Source organism: Drosophila hydei, unplaced genomic scaffold (genome assembly GCF_003285905.1).
Source record: "Drosophila hydei strain 15085-1641.00,03,60 unplaced genomic scaffold, DhydRS2 tig00000063-arrow-pilon, whole genome shotgun sequence".
Lineage (NCBI taxonomy): Eukaryota > Metazoa > Arthropoda > Insecta > Diptera > Drosophilidae > Drosophila > Drosophila hydei.
This window is the reverse complement of record NW_022045657.1, coordinates 5,814,500-5,829,187: the sequence shown is the minus strand read 5'-3', so window position 1 is coordinate 5,829,187 and position 14,688 is coordinate 5,814,500. Positions and strand designations below refer to the sequence as shown.

The 14,688-nt window shown below is 40.8% G+C and overlaps 1 protein-coding gene across 1 annotated transcript; it reads left to right on the top strand.

The window, feature by feature from the left end:
• Nucleotides 1-214: 214 nt before the first annotated feature.
• LOC111601525 (TATA-binding protein-associated factor 172) lies at nucleotides 215-13,050 on the top strand. The gene is made up of 7 exons (XM_023318144.2): nucleotides 215-1,002; nucleotides 5,958-6,049; nucleotides 6,120-7,063; nucleotides 7,770-9,916; nucleotides 9,974-12,024; nucleotides 12,088-12,328; nucleotides 12,399-13,050. The coding sequence occupies exons 2-7, from the start codon at nucleotides 6,039-6,041 to the stop codon at nucleotides 12,840-12,842; spliced, it is 5,838 nt and encodes a 1,945-aa protein (XP_023173912.2). The 5' UTR covers nucleotides 215-1,002; nucleotides 5,958-6,038; the 3' UTR covers nucleotides 12,843-13,050.
• The last annotated feature ends 1,638 nt before the right edge of the window (nucleotides 13,051-14,688 follow it).

Genomic DNA, 14,688 nt, shown 5'->3' with positions numbered 1-14,688 from the left:
TTTACCAGAATATTAAAATAAATTATTATGTGTTGATAGTGAATTCTACCAAATTTAATTGAAACATTCTTTTAATAGTTCTAATATTATCAGCTCATAATTCTAGTTCTTATTTACTAACTCAAATAAAAAATTCCATCTCTATATCCGAGTAGTGTTACCACTTAACCTAAATACATACGCTCACTAATTCTCGTGTAAAAAATATAGGTCATATCATTTTAACTACTTTATTAAATACTTTATAATGTATCAGTAATTATGCGATGTATATGATACATTTGTGAATAATTTTTTGATTCTATTACGAACTAATAGAGACTATGAACTGATCAGTGGCAACTCTGTTTGTATTTTATTTCATGCGCCATTCGAGCACCGCACAGTATAAATGTGACTTGAACACCGCGAACATGGCTTTCCCTGGTAATATTAATATCCGAAAATTTGAGAATATCCAACGAAGTAAGTGTATTTGTAGTTGTGTCAAACCAAATGTTAAATTAAAACACTGACTGTTTCGGCCAAACGACGGTTGCGACACAATCGAATCCGTTGCGGTCTCCACGCCTACGCCGGGGTTGTATGTGTGCGTTTAAAATCAATGAAACGAATACTACTCGTGCGAGTGAATAAGAACAGTTTTGTGACGCTTGCAAAAAAAAAGTGAACGCGTAGCAGAGCAGCGAGCAAGGAGAACGTAACACACATATACTGCGCAAGCAAAAATGAACTTTACAATTTGAAATTATAAACAAAAACTAGAATAGGCTATTTTTTTCAACAAAATCATTGACTGGTGGTGAAAAGTGAACAAAAATGCATAAGCTAAATACAGCGCGCATGAGCTGAAGTGACAGCAAGCAGTCGCATTGCTGCCGCAGCAGCAGCAGACGTCGACGCCGACGCTTACTCCGACTCCGACGCCGCCATAGGTATGCTGCAGAGTTGCTAGCTCAGCACGCCGCGACAGCACCAGCCGAATCGTAACATTTGCCAAAGGTAAGTGCCGTGTAATGTGTTAATAAATATGAACAAGATAGTATACATAAATAGTGCTAGTGTGTGCGTGTTTATGTATATAAATTATAAACGTATTAACTAATTACATTAGAGACGCAGCCCTCGTATACTTATCGTTGCGACGACTGCGCTGCTCTCCTTGACGCTGTGAGTCTTCCGTTGCAATTTTTAGTGTATGCGTGAGTCTGAGTGTCAGTGTGTGTGTGTGTATGTATGTACTGCCTCTGTTACTTTTCTTGCTGTGTCAGCGCGCGGAAAGAGGGGCAATGAGGGCATGTTCTGCTGTGATAAGCTCCATTTATGAAATTTTATAAGTACATAACATGTGGGCTCATATACATTCGTATGTTTGTATATGTTTGCATATATTTCAAACGTCGAGAAATATCTACATCTATTCATTTTTTAATGTCATGTATGTGAGGTTATATTGAAGAAATAGCTAAGTTAAAAATCCTTTTTTAATTACTTTCCTTTTTTGTCTATAGGGCAGTGTAGTTTTTTTTCTTAGCTTTATATTCTTGGCAGCATTTAAAATGTCCCCGCGATTATAATTTTAGCTACAAAAATTTCTTAAACTTTTGGTTTTTGTGTTTTGGCATTTTGAATTGTTTTTCGGCTTTTCGCTATTAGTGTCTGGCACTTTTTGCAACTGCTGCCTCCCACCATTCATACACTTACTTTTTGGGCGGCGTATGCGCACCAATTGAAAAATCGGCGCGTACATGTTGGCTACGTGCATTTGCTTTTGCCTAACGTTAAAGTGCCTTCGTTTGTCGTTGTCGCTGACGCAGCAGCGCGGCGGACGTACTCTCAGTCAACATGCGTTGTCCACGTTGACGGTGCGACCCAGCAGCAGCAATAGCAAGCGGCATTTATATTTATTTATGGTCTGCTACCGTAATCGACATTGCCGCCTAAAGCAGTCCGCGCTCCTCAGTTTTTCCCTCTTTGCTTTCATACGTGTGTACTTATGTCCAAATATATGCATGTATTCATGTATGCATGTATGCATGAATTTATTTCTATGGGTCTTAGTGGGGTAGGGCACTTGAACTAGTTGTATAGACGTACGTATGTATGTGTGGGTCCAACTATGTTTTGCCACTTAATTTCTAGTTATTTGACATGAATATTTAAAATAAATTCGTAGCTTTGGCTGCCTTTTAAAATTGATGTAGGCTGAGTTCACACTTGGATGCATAAAGTTGTTGATTATATTGTTTTCGATATGTATGTACATATCAATATTCCGTAATCGATTATATTGTACATAAATATATTTAAAAAGCTTAACTTAAAAAAATATGTAAACGAATATATATACAACAAAATTGATGGGAACATAGAAATTTAATAACATTAATTTCTTGAACCAAAGGATTAGGCAAAAGTAATTCTGCTCAAAAATAACTAACTTTTATTATAAACACGGATTGATACATTATATTTAATAAAAAACAATGGCTACGTTTGTACAATTTTAAATTTGTCAGCCATATGAACGGTTACATATACGTTCAGATCGTCTCAGGTATAATATTTTATAATTTCGTCTTCGATTTTTGTGTAATTCGCTATAAAATATTCAACGACAGCTGTTTTAATATTTGCAGAATGTTGCTGTCGTTGTTTGTATGCTAATATTAACTTGTTTAATATTCAAACACACTTGTATTTCCATTTGTGCAAAATTCCTAAACATATAGTCGACTACACGACTTTTTGGTAACTTGTTTATATCTATGTATTTATAAGTATTACTTATGTATTTATAAGTATTCTTAGCCATTTTGCAGGTCTTCGGAAATTTTGCAACATTTAACAACTTATTATTATTATTACTTATCAGAAGGTTTTGTGACTCGGTGATTTTTCCATACAATTGACCTTGAAGCAAATAAGAGTTTTTTCCTAACAAAATATAATTTCTTGTCTAATTATATATCTGGTGCTATTGGCATTTATTGTTTTAAGACTCGTAATAAATTTGCGAAGTTAGATTTTTGTCGCCAGTTTTATTTTATCGGTAGTTATTTATAAATCATTTACATTTGAGCCAGCTGACTCATATGTTATGAGGCTTATGAACAGACGCTTATTGAAAATCCACGTGGCCTAAATGATTGGATAAAACTTTAACTGTTCCACACGATTCTTGCAACTTATAGCTGTACAGTTAATAAAGCTCAGACAGGAAGCGGTCGTATAAGGTTATACGTAGGTATATAAGCGTACATGTGTAAACACGTATTTATGAATGAATGAACATAAATACAGTAGCAGTCTTTCAGCCTTCATCTCTTTACCTTTTTGTACCTATCTCTTGATTTGTCCCTCTCGCTTTCTCTCTCACCCTCGTCTGTCTCACTATCATTTGCTATCTCTCTGTGTGTTTCTAATCATTATTTGCACGTTATTGATATTGTATATTTTAATTTCTTCCACGGCTTATCTACAAGCTTTAAAATTAGCTATTTATGAATTTATAAAATACGTATGCCAAACGTTTATGAAATGAAAAAAGAACTGCTTTAAACGATTGTGCAAAACTCATTTCATTAATCGATTGCTGATCAGGGCCAATTATTAATTATTAAAATTTCAAACGCTAATTAATAGTTGATACTGTTGGCTTTAGCCATAAAGAAGGCATTATACTTAAATATAGATAATACACATATGCATGTATATAATAGATAATCTAATTTATATACGCATTAAAGGTCTTTTTCTCTTTTTGTTAATAAGAATTGCAATGAACTGAATACGCTGCGACCGTTGACTTTGCATTTATTGACAAATACATAATTTATTTATTGCTGTCAATTTATGATCAAACAATCCGAGGCATACGAATGCATTCATTAAACCTTTAACGGCAGCCATTATCTGTGTATGTAATCAACGATTTTATTGCTTAAATATAAATGAAAGTTCTATTGATTGTCAACCATTTGACTATTTCAATCAATTACATTAATTTGTGATTATTTGTTTGTTTATTTGTCAGCAAATTTTATGTATATATTATTATTGAAATCAATTTAAGCATTCTTCGTTAGGGCGTTATCAATTCTTATCTATCGTGTACATACATTCAATAGATAAGCTCTGAGAAAGTGCGACACCTGAAAATTTCGATAATGCGCATTCATGTCAAAGTACAACTGTATTTGGTGTGCATAATATCATAATATAATTGTTTTTTGGTTTGGTTGATTATTTATGAAATCAACGATTTTCTCACGTAGTTTTGATGAATTTTAAAAAATCCTTGAGTAACCACGTCTCACGGGTGACGTCCAATGAATATCTCTCATCCTTCACATTTCAAATGAGTAATTCGCATACAATGCTAGTTTTTTATTGTCATTTTTTATATTGCAGTAAAAGTATAATGCTGAAAATAAATGTGTGATAAATTGTTATTATATTTAAAAACAAATTGAGTTAAGGTAAATATTATCTAAAAGCCCTAGACCTTAACAATAAAAGAAGAGAAAGATAAGCACTATATGTTCGAATTAAATTTTAGGTATATCTTTACGTATACGCGTATATGACGCATGCCATACTGATTCATGTAAAATGAAATGCATTACCCACAATATCAAGTGATTTCTCACGTTGGATATGATTGACGCTTTAACGAACCTATTTACAGATTAGAATTACCCAACGTAATGGTCCATGGCTATGGCTATGGCTATGGATGTGCTATATCAATTTGTTTATGCAACTGTAATGATAAGCGACACAGTTATGTCATTGCGGATTACAGCTTGCTAAACAGTCCCTCGATCCACCCATAAAATCTATTATTTTATTGAAATAATTCATATGTTCATTCCGCTTCATTCCCCTAGTTGATTTTTAGTTGGCGTTCGTTTATTTATTTACTTGTTGCGTGTTTCGCAAGCTCGACCCAAAAACAAAAAGTACAGAAATTAAAAAAACTATACAAAGTAAATAAATAAATTGTATGCAGCCAAAAAAGTCGTAATAATGTGAATCGATTTCAGCGCGCTTGCTATAAAAATAAGAAACACAACAAACAGCACACGGCGAACAGCGAACAGCAAACACATACACTCTGAAACGTACAAACACAAAGTTATATAAATACTTGATTAATATTCAAGGTTGCCATAGCGTTTAGCTTCCTTATACAAAAAAGAAAGAGAAATAAATTCAAAGAAACAAACCGATTTTTTATACATACGCCTCACACAAGCTTCGCGATTTCTGATTAGTTTCTTATTCCTTGTTGCCGGGTCGAAATTTGAACACTAAGGATAGCCTGGCTTCCATACTGACCCACTTCCATAATCAGTTGCTTCGTTTTTCGGCTCCACTTCCTCTAAACTATATGCTAATTCAACTTATGGCTGATTGTTATTTCGTGTGGGCCCTAATCTGTCGAAATGCAATAAATGTAAGCTTTAGCATCTAAGTGCTTTGTACATACGAATATAGAAATGAAATTGATATCGTTTGAAATTTGATGGCTTTATGGCGCCTAGATACAAAGATACGTGACTAAAACAGTATTTATGTAAATACACTGGTAACATGCAACATTATTTGCAGACCTATTAAATATATATATTTTTACCTTATCTTGGGTCGTAAACATGCATAGTTGATTGCTGAGCGAATATCAATGATGGTGGTACCAGGGACTGGCCTAGTCCCTACCATTTCTGAAAGAGTTCAAACTATATGGAGAACAAGAAATATTTCCATACAACATTCATTTTCATTGGATTGTCAATAAAATATGTAAATACATAATGATACTAGTATCTTGTTCATGGTTTCATATGATAAAGGAGCGGATTTATCTAAATTCCTAGTGAGCCTAAGTCTTTACAAAGCTTTCCCATTCGTTGCTAAGAAACTAACTTTTGTTATTGTCTTTGTTCTTGCAGATTAGTTACATATAGTAATTAGAGCAGTTCGGAATTTGATTGCTTAATCAACCGCAACGAATCACAAATCTCAATTTAAGAATGACATCCCGGTAAGTAATGTTTGTAAAGGAAAGAGTTTCTAGTAAACCGTATTAACCATTGTTCTTTTGCCGGTTGCAGACTCGATCGTCTTTTCATATTACTCGAGTCAGGCTCCACGGCTGCCACTCGCCATGCGGCCGCCAAGGAAATTGGCGAGGTGCAAAAGCTATATCCACATGAACTGCACACACTGCTGAACCGGCTAGTGGGATATCTGCACAGCACTTCGTGGGAGACGCGCATTGCCGCTGCGCAGTCAGTAGAGGCGATACTGAAGCAGGTGCCGTTATGGCAGCCAGAATTGCAACTGGGAGCCATTAATTTGAAGAAGGAGCGCTCTGCCAGCGATGCCACTGAAGAGGATAGCTGTCAATCGAATGCTTCTTCGTCGACTACAACAACGCCATGTAGCGAGCGACTACTTAGCTTTCATGAGTTCGATTTACAGCAGATTTTACAGAAAGGCGCCCGTCTAATTGGCTCTGAGGGTAATGAATTCGATGTGCAGGAGGAGCAACCTGCCAGCGGTGGCGCCGCCGAAGATCACAGTGAAGCCGGTCGCCTGACTCGTCAGCGCGCTCTGCTCAACGACAAACTAGGACTCACAACTGCCGCCAAGCTGGGCGTCAATTTAACTGACATGATTACCGATGAGGATGTGGCATTGGCGCGTTCTGGCACCAGCTACAATGTAAATGCCGAGAAATTGCCTGTGGAGCACATACTGAACATCAAGCAAGCCAACGGAGGAGGAGCTGTCAGTGCCTCAGGCCAGCGGCTCAGCTGCCGAGAAATGAATCGCGCCAAGCGCAAGGCGCGTCAAAGCACGGCCAATTCCGCCTCCACAGTCACGCCCACCTGCAGTCGACGCAATTCAACAGCTGGCATTGGCGCCGGTAGCAACAGCAGCAGCGGCAGCAGTTGCAGCAACAACAACAGCAACGGTGCCATCAAAGGCGATGAGCCAGAGAAAAAAAAACTGAAAGCAAACGACAGACACGAGATTTTCTACAGCTTAAATGGTACGTGGGCAGTGCTTAAATTTGAAACTCAAGTGATGTAAAAATGTATTTTTAGCAATGTCAAGTAATTAACTTGTGGTGAAAATATATTTATTTCGTGATTGTTCAAATTTCAATTTTGAAATTACTAATTATCTTTTTAGTATTGTAAATATGAAAAACGTTAGTTTGCCGCGCCTTTTTTCAATATAAGTGAACTAAGATGATGCCATGATATGATTTGTATATATTACTATTCTCAGGCCTTTCAGTCCAGTTCTTATAGTTAATTGCTGTATAATTAGTTTAAACTGAGTTGTTTTTTTTTTTTCATTTTTGGTAATTTTTGCTTTCCAATTGTTTGCGAAATTCCGTTGTTATTTATATCATTTTACTCTACTTGTTCCCATTTGTATGTAGATTTCAGATCAGTTTTGCAATATGCTGCGATTTCGTGATCTCAATTGTATGGCATATCGATGTATACATACAAGATACAGTCGCACATCGAGGTGCATGATGTCATATTAAATCTGAAGCACTTCACAACTAGTTTTTTGTTAATTCACAATATTCCTTTAGCTTACTTAATTATATTTTTTATTTGTAATAAATTAGATACCGTTTGCCTTGATGGCAGCAGCCAAGCATAGAATTGCTGTAAGATAACTTAATTAGGCGCTCCGTTAATTATGACTTTTAATTGATTATTATTTACTGCTTGCAGCCGCTGTACCCGATGCGACGGGCATGTGGGTCGATGCTGTTTCGTGGCCACTGGAGAACTTTTGCGCGCGACTCTTTATTGATCTCTTTCACGCCAAATGGGAGGTGCGCCATGGAGCGGCCACTGCGCTTCGTCAGCTCATCAATCTGCATGGCAAGGGGGCCGGCAAGTGCGTGCAACAGAGTCCGGAACAAATGCATGAGGCGCACGGTCGATGGCTGGAGGATGCAGCGATACGACTCCTTTGTGTGCTGTGCCTTGATCGATTCGGGGACTTTGTCTCTGACCAGGTGGTAGCTCCGGTGCGTGAAACATGCGCACAAGTGCTAGGCACCCTGGTCAAGGCCATCGATGAGCCCAAGGTTCACTGCATTGTGGAAATTCTACTGCAACTGATACGCCATAAAAACGAGTGGGAAGTGCGCCATGGTGGTCTGCTAGGCCTCAAGTATGTGTTTGTGGTGCGCGAGGAACTGCTGCCCATTTACCTGCCAAAATCAATATCGGATATACTAGCGGGTCTATTTGATGCCGTTGATGATGTAGGTGCGGTGGCGGCAGCGACGCTAATCCCAGTGGCCATGTGGCTGCCAAAGCTGCTGAATGCTTCACAAGTGTCATCCATTGTAAAAATGCTGTGGGAGTTGTTGCTCGATCAAGACGAGCTAACTTCGGCCTGTAATAGCTTCATGGGCCTGCTGGCAGCCGTATTGTGTCTGCCCCAGGCAGCCAGCTGGATTGAAATGGAACCTATAGGTACTTTGGTTCCACGCCTATTTCCCTTCCTGTCGCACAGCACTAGCTCGGTCCGTCGGTCGACATTAAAGACACTGCTCACTCTAACGAGCAGTGGTGAGGCTGAGCTTAAGCAACCACCATCTGATGTCAAACTGGAGGTAGGCAAGGAAGACGACAGTACAAATGGCAAGCAAAAAGACTTGAAAGTTAACTTTGGTGTCGCGGAATGGAACTGGCAGCTGCTTCAGCAGGGGCTGCGGCACATCTACCAGCGCATCTTAGTTGAGGCGCACGCAGATATACAGAACTTGGCTTACCAGGTCTGGTCCAATCTCATTAAGCATGCGGACTTGGGCGCGCTGTTACATGCAGCTTGCCCGTACGTATCATCTTGGATATGCCTAGCCATGCAGCCGCCACGTCTGGCCTTCGATCCGGCCGTGCTCATCAGAGCTGTTGGGGATGCTGCCTCTGTATCTGCGGCTAGCACGCGCCGTCGCACTCCTCGAATGGGCGATGATTTGGGTGGAGTTGCATTGGCTCATACAAATGCCATGCAGAAATTATATTTAGGCGGCAGTGAGGCTACGCCAATAGAAGTTCGCGAAGCGAACTTTATGCGCGCCCGTATCACAGCATCGCGAGCGCTGGGCGCTCTGTCGCACTACCTAGTGCAACCTGCACCAGGCGTGCTTTATACGCCGCAGGTGGAGAGTCCCACAGACTGTTATACCAAGGTGCTACTAGGCCATTTGAACGCCCACTCGGCAGTGCAACGCATTGTGTGTGGTTTAATAATTGCCTTCTGGGCGCTGGAGGATGAACCGGTTCGACCTGGACCACCAAATCTACAGGAAAAGCTTCATCAATGTGTTTCTGAGTATTTTTACTATGACGAGGTGGCCACCTCGCTAACACGACTGCTACAGGAGGCACAAGACTTTATAGCTACACTGAAACAAAACAAGATACCTATCAACGACTTCAATAATGCCAAGATTCTCACTCTTGTTCAGATCGAAGCGGTGGCTAACTCGCTCAGTGACAATCTCCGCAGCTATGCGCTTAAGCCAAAGGTGCTCGACATGCTCCTGGACCGAAAACGCAGCCTACAGGCCTCTTATCAACAAACGACCAGTGAACAAGGCGCCTACCATGTCAGCGCCCAGGCGGCATTGGCTAGTGCCATCTGTGCGCTGCATTGTCTTCCAGACAAACTAAATCCTGTTGTCAAGCCATTGATGGAGTCGATCAAGCGAGAGCAGTGTGTCCCTTTGCAGCAACTATCAGCTGAATTTTTGGTGCACCTCATGGACCAAGTTTGCGATAGAAATCCTAGTCCCAACAGCAAAATCCTGACCAATCTGTGTACCCTGCTGCGCAGCGATACAGAGCATACCCCAAAATTGGTAAGTGAAAACAAGCCCCTCTTTAAACACCCTTACTAATATATGTTCGGTGTTTAGGGTACGCCATTGCAGACGCTGTTGGAGACACGCCCCACTGCCAGTGTTAGTGGAAATGACAATTGCGACTATTATGGAATACTTACGCTTAAGCAACAACAGGCTGCGACCAGTGCGCCCAGTAACAGCAGCGCAAGCACACGAACTGGCGCTGCGCCTTTGACAACAACGCCAAGGGGACCGGGCAGACCGCCGGCAAGTGAAGTATTGGCTGCAGCAGCGGCGGCTGCGGCTAGTAATGATTTCAGTACCCAACAGGCCAAAGAGGCAGAAGCGCGGCAATGTAGAATTCAGCGATTGGGAGCCGCTTGTGCCATAGCCAGGCTGTGCAGCACATTCGGCGAGCGCATTGTAGACAAGGTGCCCATATTTCAGCTATTGATGTTTAGCAAGCTGGAGCAATTCGTGGCCAACACGGATACACAAACGCTAGCCAGCACGCTCCCCGAACTAACGACATGCAACGATCTGATCAGCTCAATGCAACTTATCGAAACGGCGGCGCCACATTTGAACGCAGCGCTGCATGAACAGCTGTTTGCGCTTCTACCACATCTGGGTTTCATTGTGCGGCATCCGCTGAAGGTACTGCGACACATGGCAGCTCGATGCATCGCCATCTTGGCAGAGATTGATCCGTGCCGCACCATGCAGTTTGTAGTAACGGAGCTGCTGGGGCTGCTGCTCAAAATTGAGCAGCCTATTGAGCGACAGGGCGCTGTGGAGGCCATTGAGCGAATAGTTAATCGACTGCAAATCCGTGTAGTGCCATATATTGTTCTGCTAGTGGTGCCGCTACTGGGTGCCATGAGCGATGCGGATGAATCAGTGCGTCTGTTGGCTACACACTCATTTGCCACTCTAATTCAACTAATGCCATTGGATGGAAGTGAAAACGCGAAGTCTGCGGCACAGATCAAAAGCGAACCATTAAAAGAGCGTAAGACTCGAGATCGTGAATTCCTCGATTATCTGTTTGCACCAAAGACTATTCCAGACTATCGTGTGCCGGTGGCGCTCAGTGTGGAACTGCGCGGCTATCAGCAGGCAGGCATTAATTGGTTGTGGTTCCTAAACAAGTATAATCTTCACGGCATACTCTGCGATGACATGGGCCTCGGCAAGACACTCCAGACAATATGCATATTAGCCGGCGATCATGTGCAACGGCAAGAAGCCAAGTTGGCACCACTTCCCAGCCTAGTCATTTGCCCACCAACACTCACTGGCCACTGGGTATACGAGGTGGAAAAGTTTCTGGCACAGTCCCCCGTTTTGCGACCATTGCATTATTTCGGATTTCCGACTGGCCGCGAGAAGCTACGGAGTCAAATTGGCACGAGTTGCAACCTGGTAGTTGCTTCGTACGATACCATCCGTAAGGACATTGACTACTTCAGTGGCATTCACTTTAACTACTGTGTGCTGGACGAAGGGCATATCATAAAAAACGGAAAGACTAAGAGCTCCAAAGCCATAAAGCAGCTGAAGGCCAATCATAGACTAATCCTATCAGGCACGCCTATACAGAACAATGTGCTGGAGCTGTGGTCGTTGTTTGATTTTCTAATGCCTGGTTTTCTGGGCACTGAGAAACAGTTCATTCAACGCTACTCGCGCCCCATTTTGGCTTCACGCGATGGCAAAAGCTCGCCCAAGGAGCAAGAGGCCGGTGTATTAGCCATGGAGGCGCTGCATCGCCAGGTATTGCCATTCTTGTTGCGCCGCGTCAAAGAAGATGTGCTTACGGACCTGCCGCCTAAAATCACCCAGGATCTGCTGTGCGAACTGAGTCCCTTGCAGCTGCGCCTTTACGAAGACTTTAGCAATAAGCATTTGAAAGACTGTTTGGATAAGTTGGACGATACGGAGAATCTCGGTCCTAAAACACACATATTCCAGGCCCTACGCTATTTGCAAAACGTCTGCAATCATCCTAAACTGGTGTTGCGCCAATCTGGCGATGACCTCACGAAAGTGGCTGCCCAGTTGGCACTTAACAATAGCACGCTGGATGACATTGAGCACTCAGCTAAGCTGCCAGCACTAAAGTAAGTGGCTATACATATCCATATCGTTGATCTCTTATTATAATTTGTTTTTGTTCTTGCTAGGCAATTGCTTCTAGACTGTGGCATAGGCGTCCAAACGGAGTCAGTCAGCCAGCATCGGGCGCTAATTTTCTGTCAACTGAAGGCCATGCTGGATATTGTAGAGCACGATTTGTTGCGAAAGCATTTACCGAGCGTTACGTATCTGCGACTGGACGGTGGCGTGCCAGCATCCTTACGTCAGGATATTGTGAACAATTTCAACAGTGATCCTAGTATCGATGTTCTGCTGCTGACCACTTTGGTAAGTTCTAAAATCTTGTTTCTTTCCGAAACTTAAATTTTAAACCGAATGTTTTGCTTTGTAATTTTAGGTAGGCGGTTTGGGTCTAAATTTGACTGGCGCCGATACGGTCATCTTTGTGGAGCACGACTGGAATCCCATGAAGGATCTACAAGCTATGGATCGTGCGCATCGTATTGGACAAAAAAAGGTAGTCAACGTGTATCGCCTAATTACACGCAACTCGCTGGAAGAAAAAATCATGAGCCTGCAAAAGTTTAAGATACTAACCGCCAATACGGTGGTGAGTGCCGACAATGCTTCTCTTCAGACCATGGGCACCTCACAGATCTTTGATCTGTTCAATGGTGGCAACAACAAGGCCAGCAACAGCGGAGCTGCGGAAGCAGCCGCTGGTGGCAGCGGTGGCATGTCTATGAATACCATCATTGAGAACCTTCCGGAGCTTTGGTCTGAGCATCAGTATGAGGAGGAATACGATATGGACAACTTTGTTCAGGCTTTGAAGAAGTAAAACCGCCACAAATTTCGCTTCCAAGACTTGGCATCCAAAAGTACACACTCAAAAATTACACAAATTATCCATGCATTCAAACTACTTTAAAGATCAGTCAAGTTCTAATTTTAATTTTATAAGCACTCTTGGATTCTTTCAAATGTTATCTTCAGTTCCTGTATTAGTTGCAACCGAGAACCATTAGAATTTATAATAAAAATATTTCGGGTCGAAATTAAATGTATAAGGTCTTTTAATCTCTGTTGGGCAACGTTTGGCGATGGACTTTAAAGTTGAAATAATCTTTATTGCCAAATTGCTATTGATATTCTCTTTGATTTTTGGCATTGCAGATTTAATATATATTATATTTTCGATTTTTCATATTTTGTAACGTCTTCGCTCTTCGATTTTTTTCTATAAAATGAATGGAAATAAATTAAATTCTTTCTTTAACGATTTTTCAGTTACTTTTTTTAAATAGCGTGAACAGACCATAAATGGTGTCTATCTGGCAATCAGCTGTTTTATTTGTTGTGGTGGTTGGTCGATAACTCAGCAATCACGTATGATAAAAAATACCAACTTTGACATAAGCAAGCGCATGCCTCGTTACGTTAGTGAATAACGTATATAAGTTGAACTTCTTTAAATAGCGCGGATCTCTTATTATAAAACTATTTCGATTTAATTATTGAGACTGTATTTATAAAATATTAATTTAAAATGTAAATATATTAAAATATATAAATATTGTAGCATAATATATTTAAATGTCTAAGAAATCGCTAACATCCACTTTAGAAGCTAGAATTAAATATATATTAAATTTATAATATTACTATTAAAATTGCCGTACTCTCTTTAGACTGACGGAATTCAATTACAATCTCATATTAATATTATATTGAGTAGAGATGAGTTCATCTTGAATAAGGCTCAAATAATTACTTAATGGTAACGACATTTTGTTAATTATAAGATATAATCAAGTAGGTAAGAATTTAGAGTAATCCCACGTATCCATTTAATAAAGTAAAACGAGAGCGCTTCAGCTCGGTTTCTGGTGCCTGTTCTAAATACGCATAATGGAAGTAAACGTATCAAAACATCACTAAACACGCAAAGGCAATTAAAATTGTTTTAAAACATGCAAACTCCTACAAGTAATAGGCTCCTGCAGCCGCGAACAGCAGACCGGGGTGTTGGGCTAACCAACTTAAATAGCAACCGAGAAGAGGCTGTTCGACCCGACTATACTCTATGCTCACATGTGTGCGCGGCTAGTGGAAAGGTCTGAAGAACTCTTACCATTTGAGTAATGGAAAGACAAGTATTGACTGCAATGTAACATTCTGTGGTAGGGTGTCTTTCATTTATCCCTACACGAAATCTAATTCAATTAAGCAAAGTTAATAGCCTTTGCGCAACATACGTCACCGTCAATGCGGACCCATTGTATGTAATTGATCTTTGCCCACTGATTGCTCTCCATGGCTGAGGCTGCAGCTCTGCGGTCATTATATGAGCGAGCGAGCGAGCGAGCGAGACTTTTCAAATCGAATCGTAAAGGATTATTCAGCTGCACAGCAGCAGCAGGCGTGCTAAACAAGTCTGCGAATGCTTCGAATTGCTTGTTGCATATGATAAGAAAAAAATATGTCTGGATTGTGTTTGCTACCATTCCCACACAGAACCAAATGGAATTTAAGAATTGTATTTAAATAGCACTGATTACCAATGCCCCTTCACTCGGACAGAACGACAGGCATGTACTAGCTAGGCTAGGCTAGGCGATTCGAGCCGTTCTTAAGTGCCCTCAATAGCGGCTGCAACTCAGTTAAGATAGATTTATGCCGAGAGA

Bases quoted from the DNA above. Each gene is read 5' to 3' on its own strand.
- LOC111601525 (XM_023318144.2), top strand. The intron at 12,025-12,087 runs GTAAGTGGCTAT...TGTTCTTGCTAG, and splicing joins GCTAAGCTGCCAGCACTAAA to GCAATTGCTTCTAGACTGTG. The intron at 12,329-12,398 runs GTAAGTTCTAAA...TTGTAATTTTAG, and splicing joins TTCTGCTGCTGACCACTTTG to GTAGGCGGTTTGGGTCTAAA.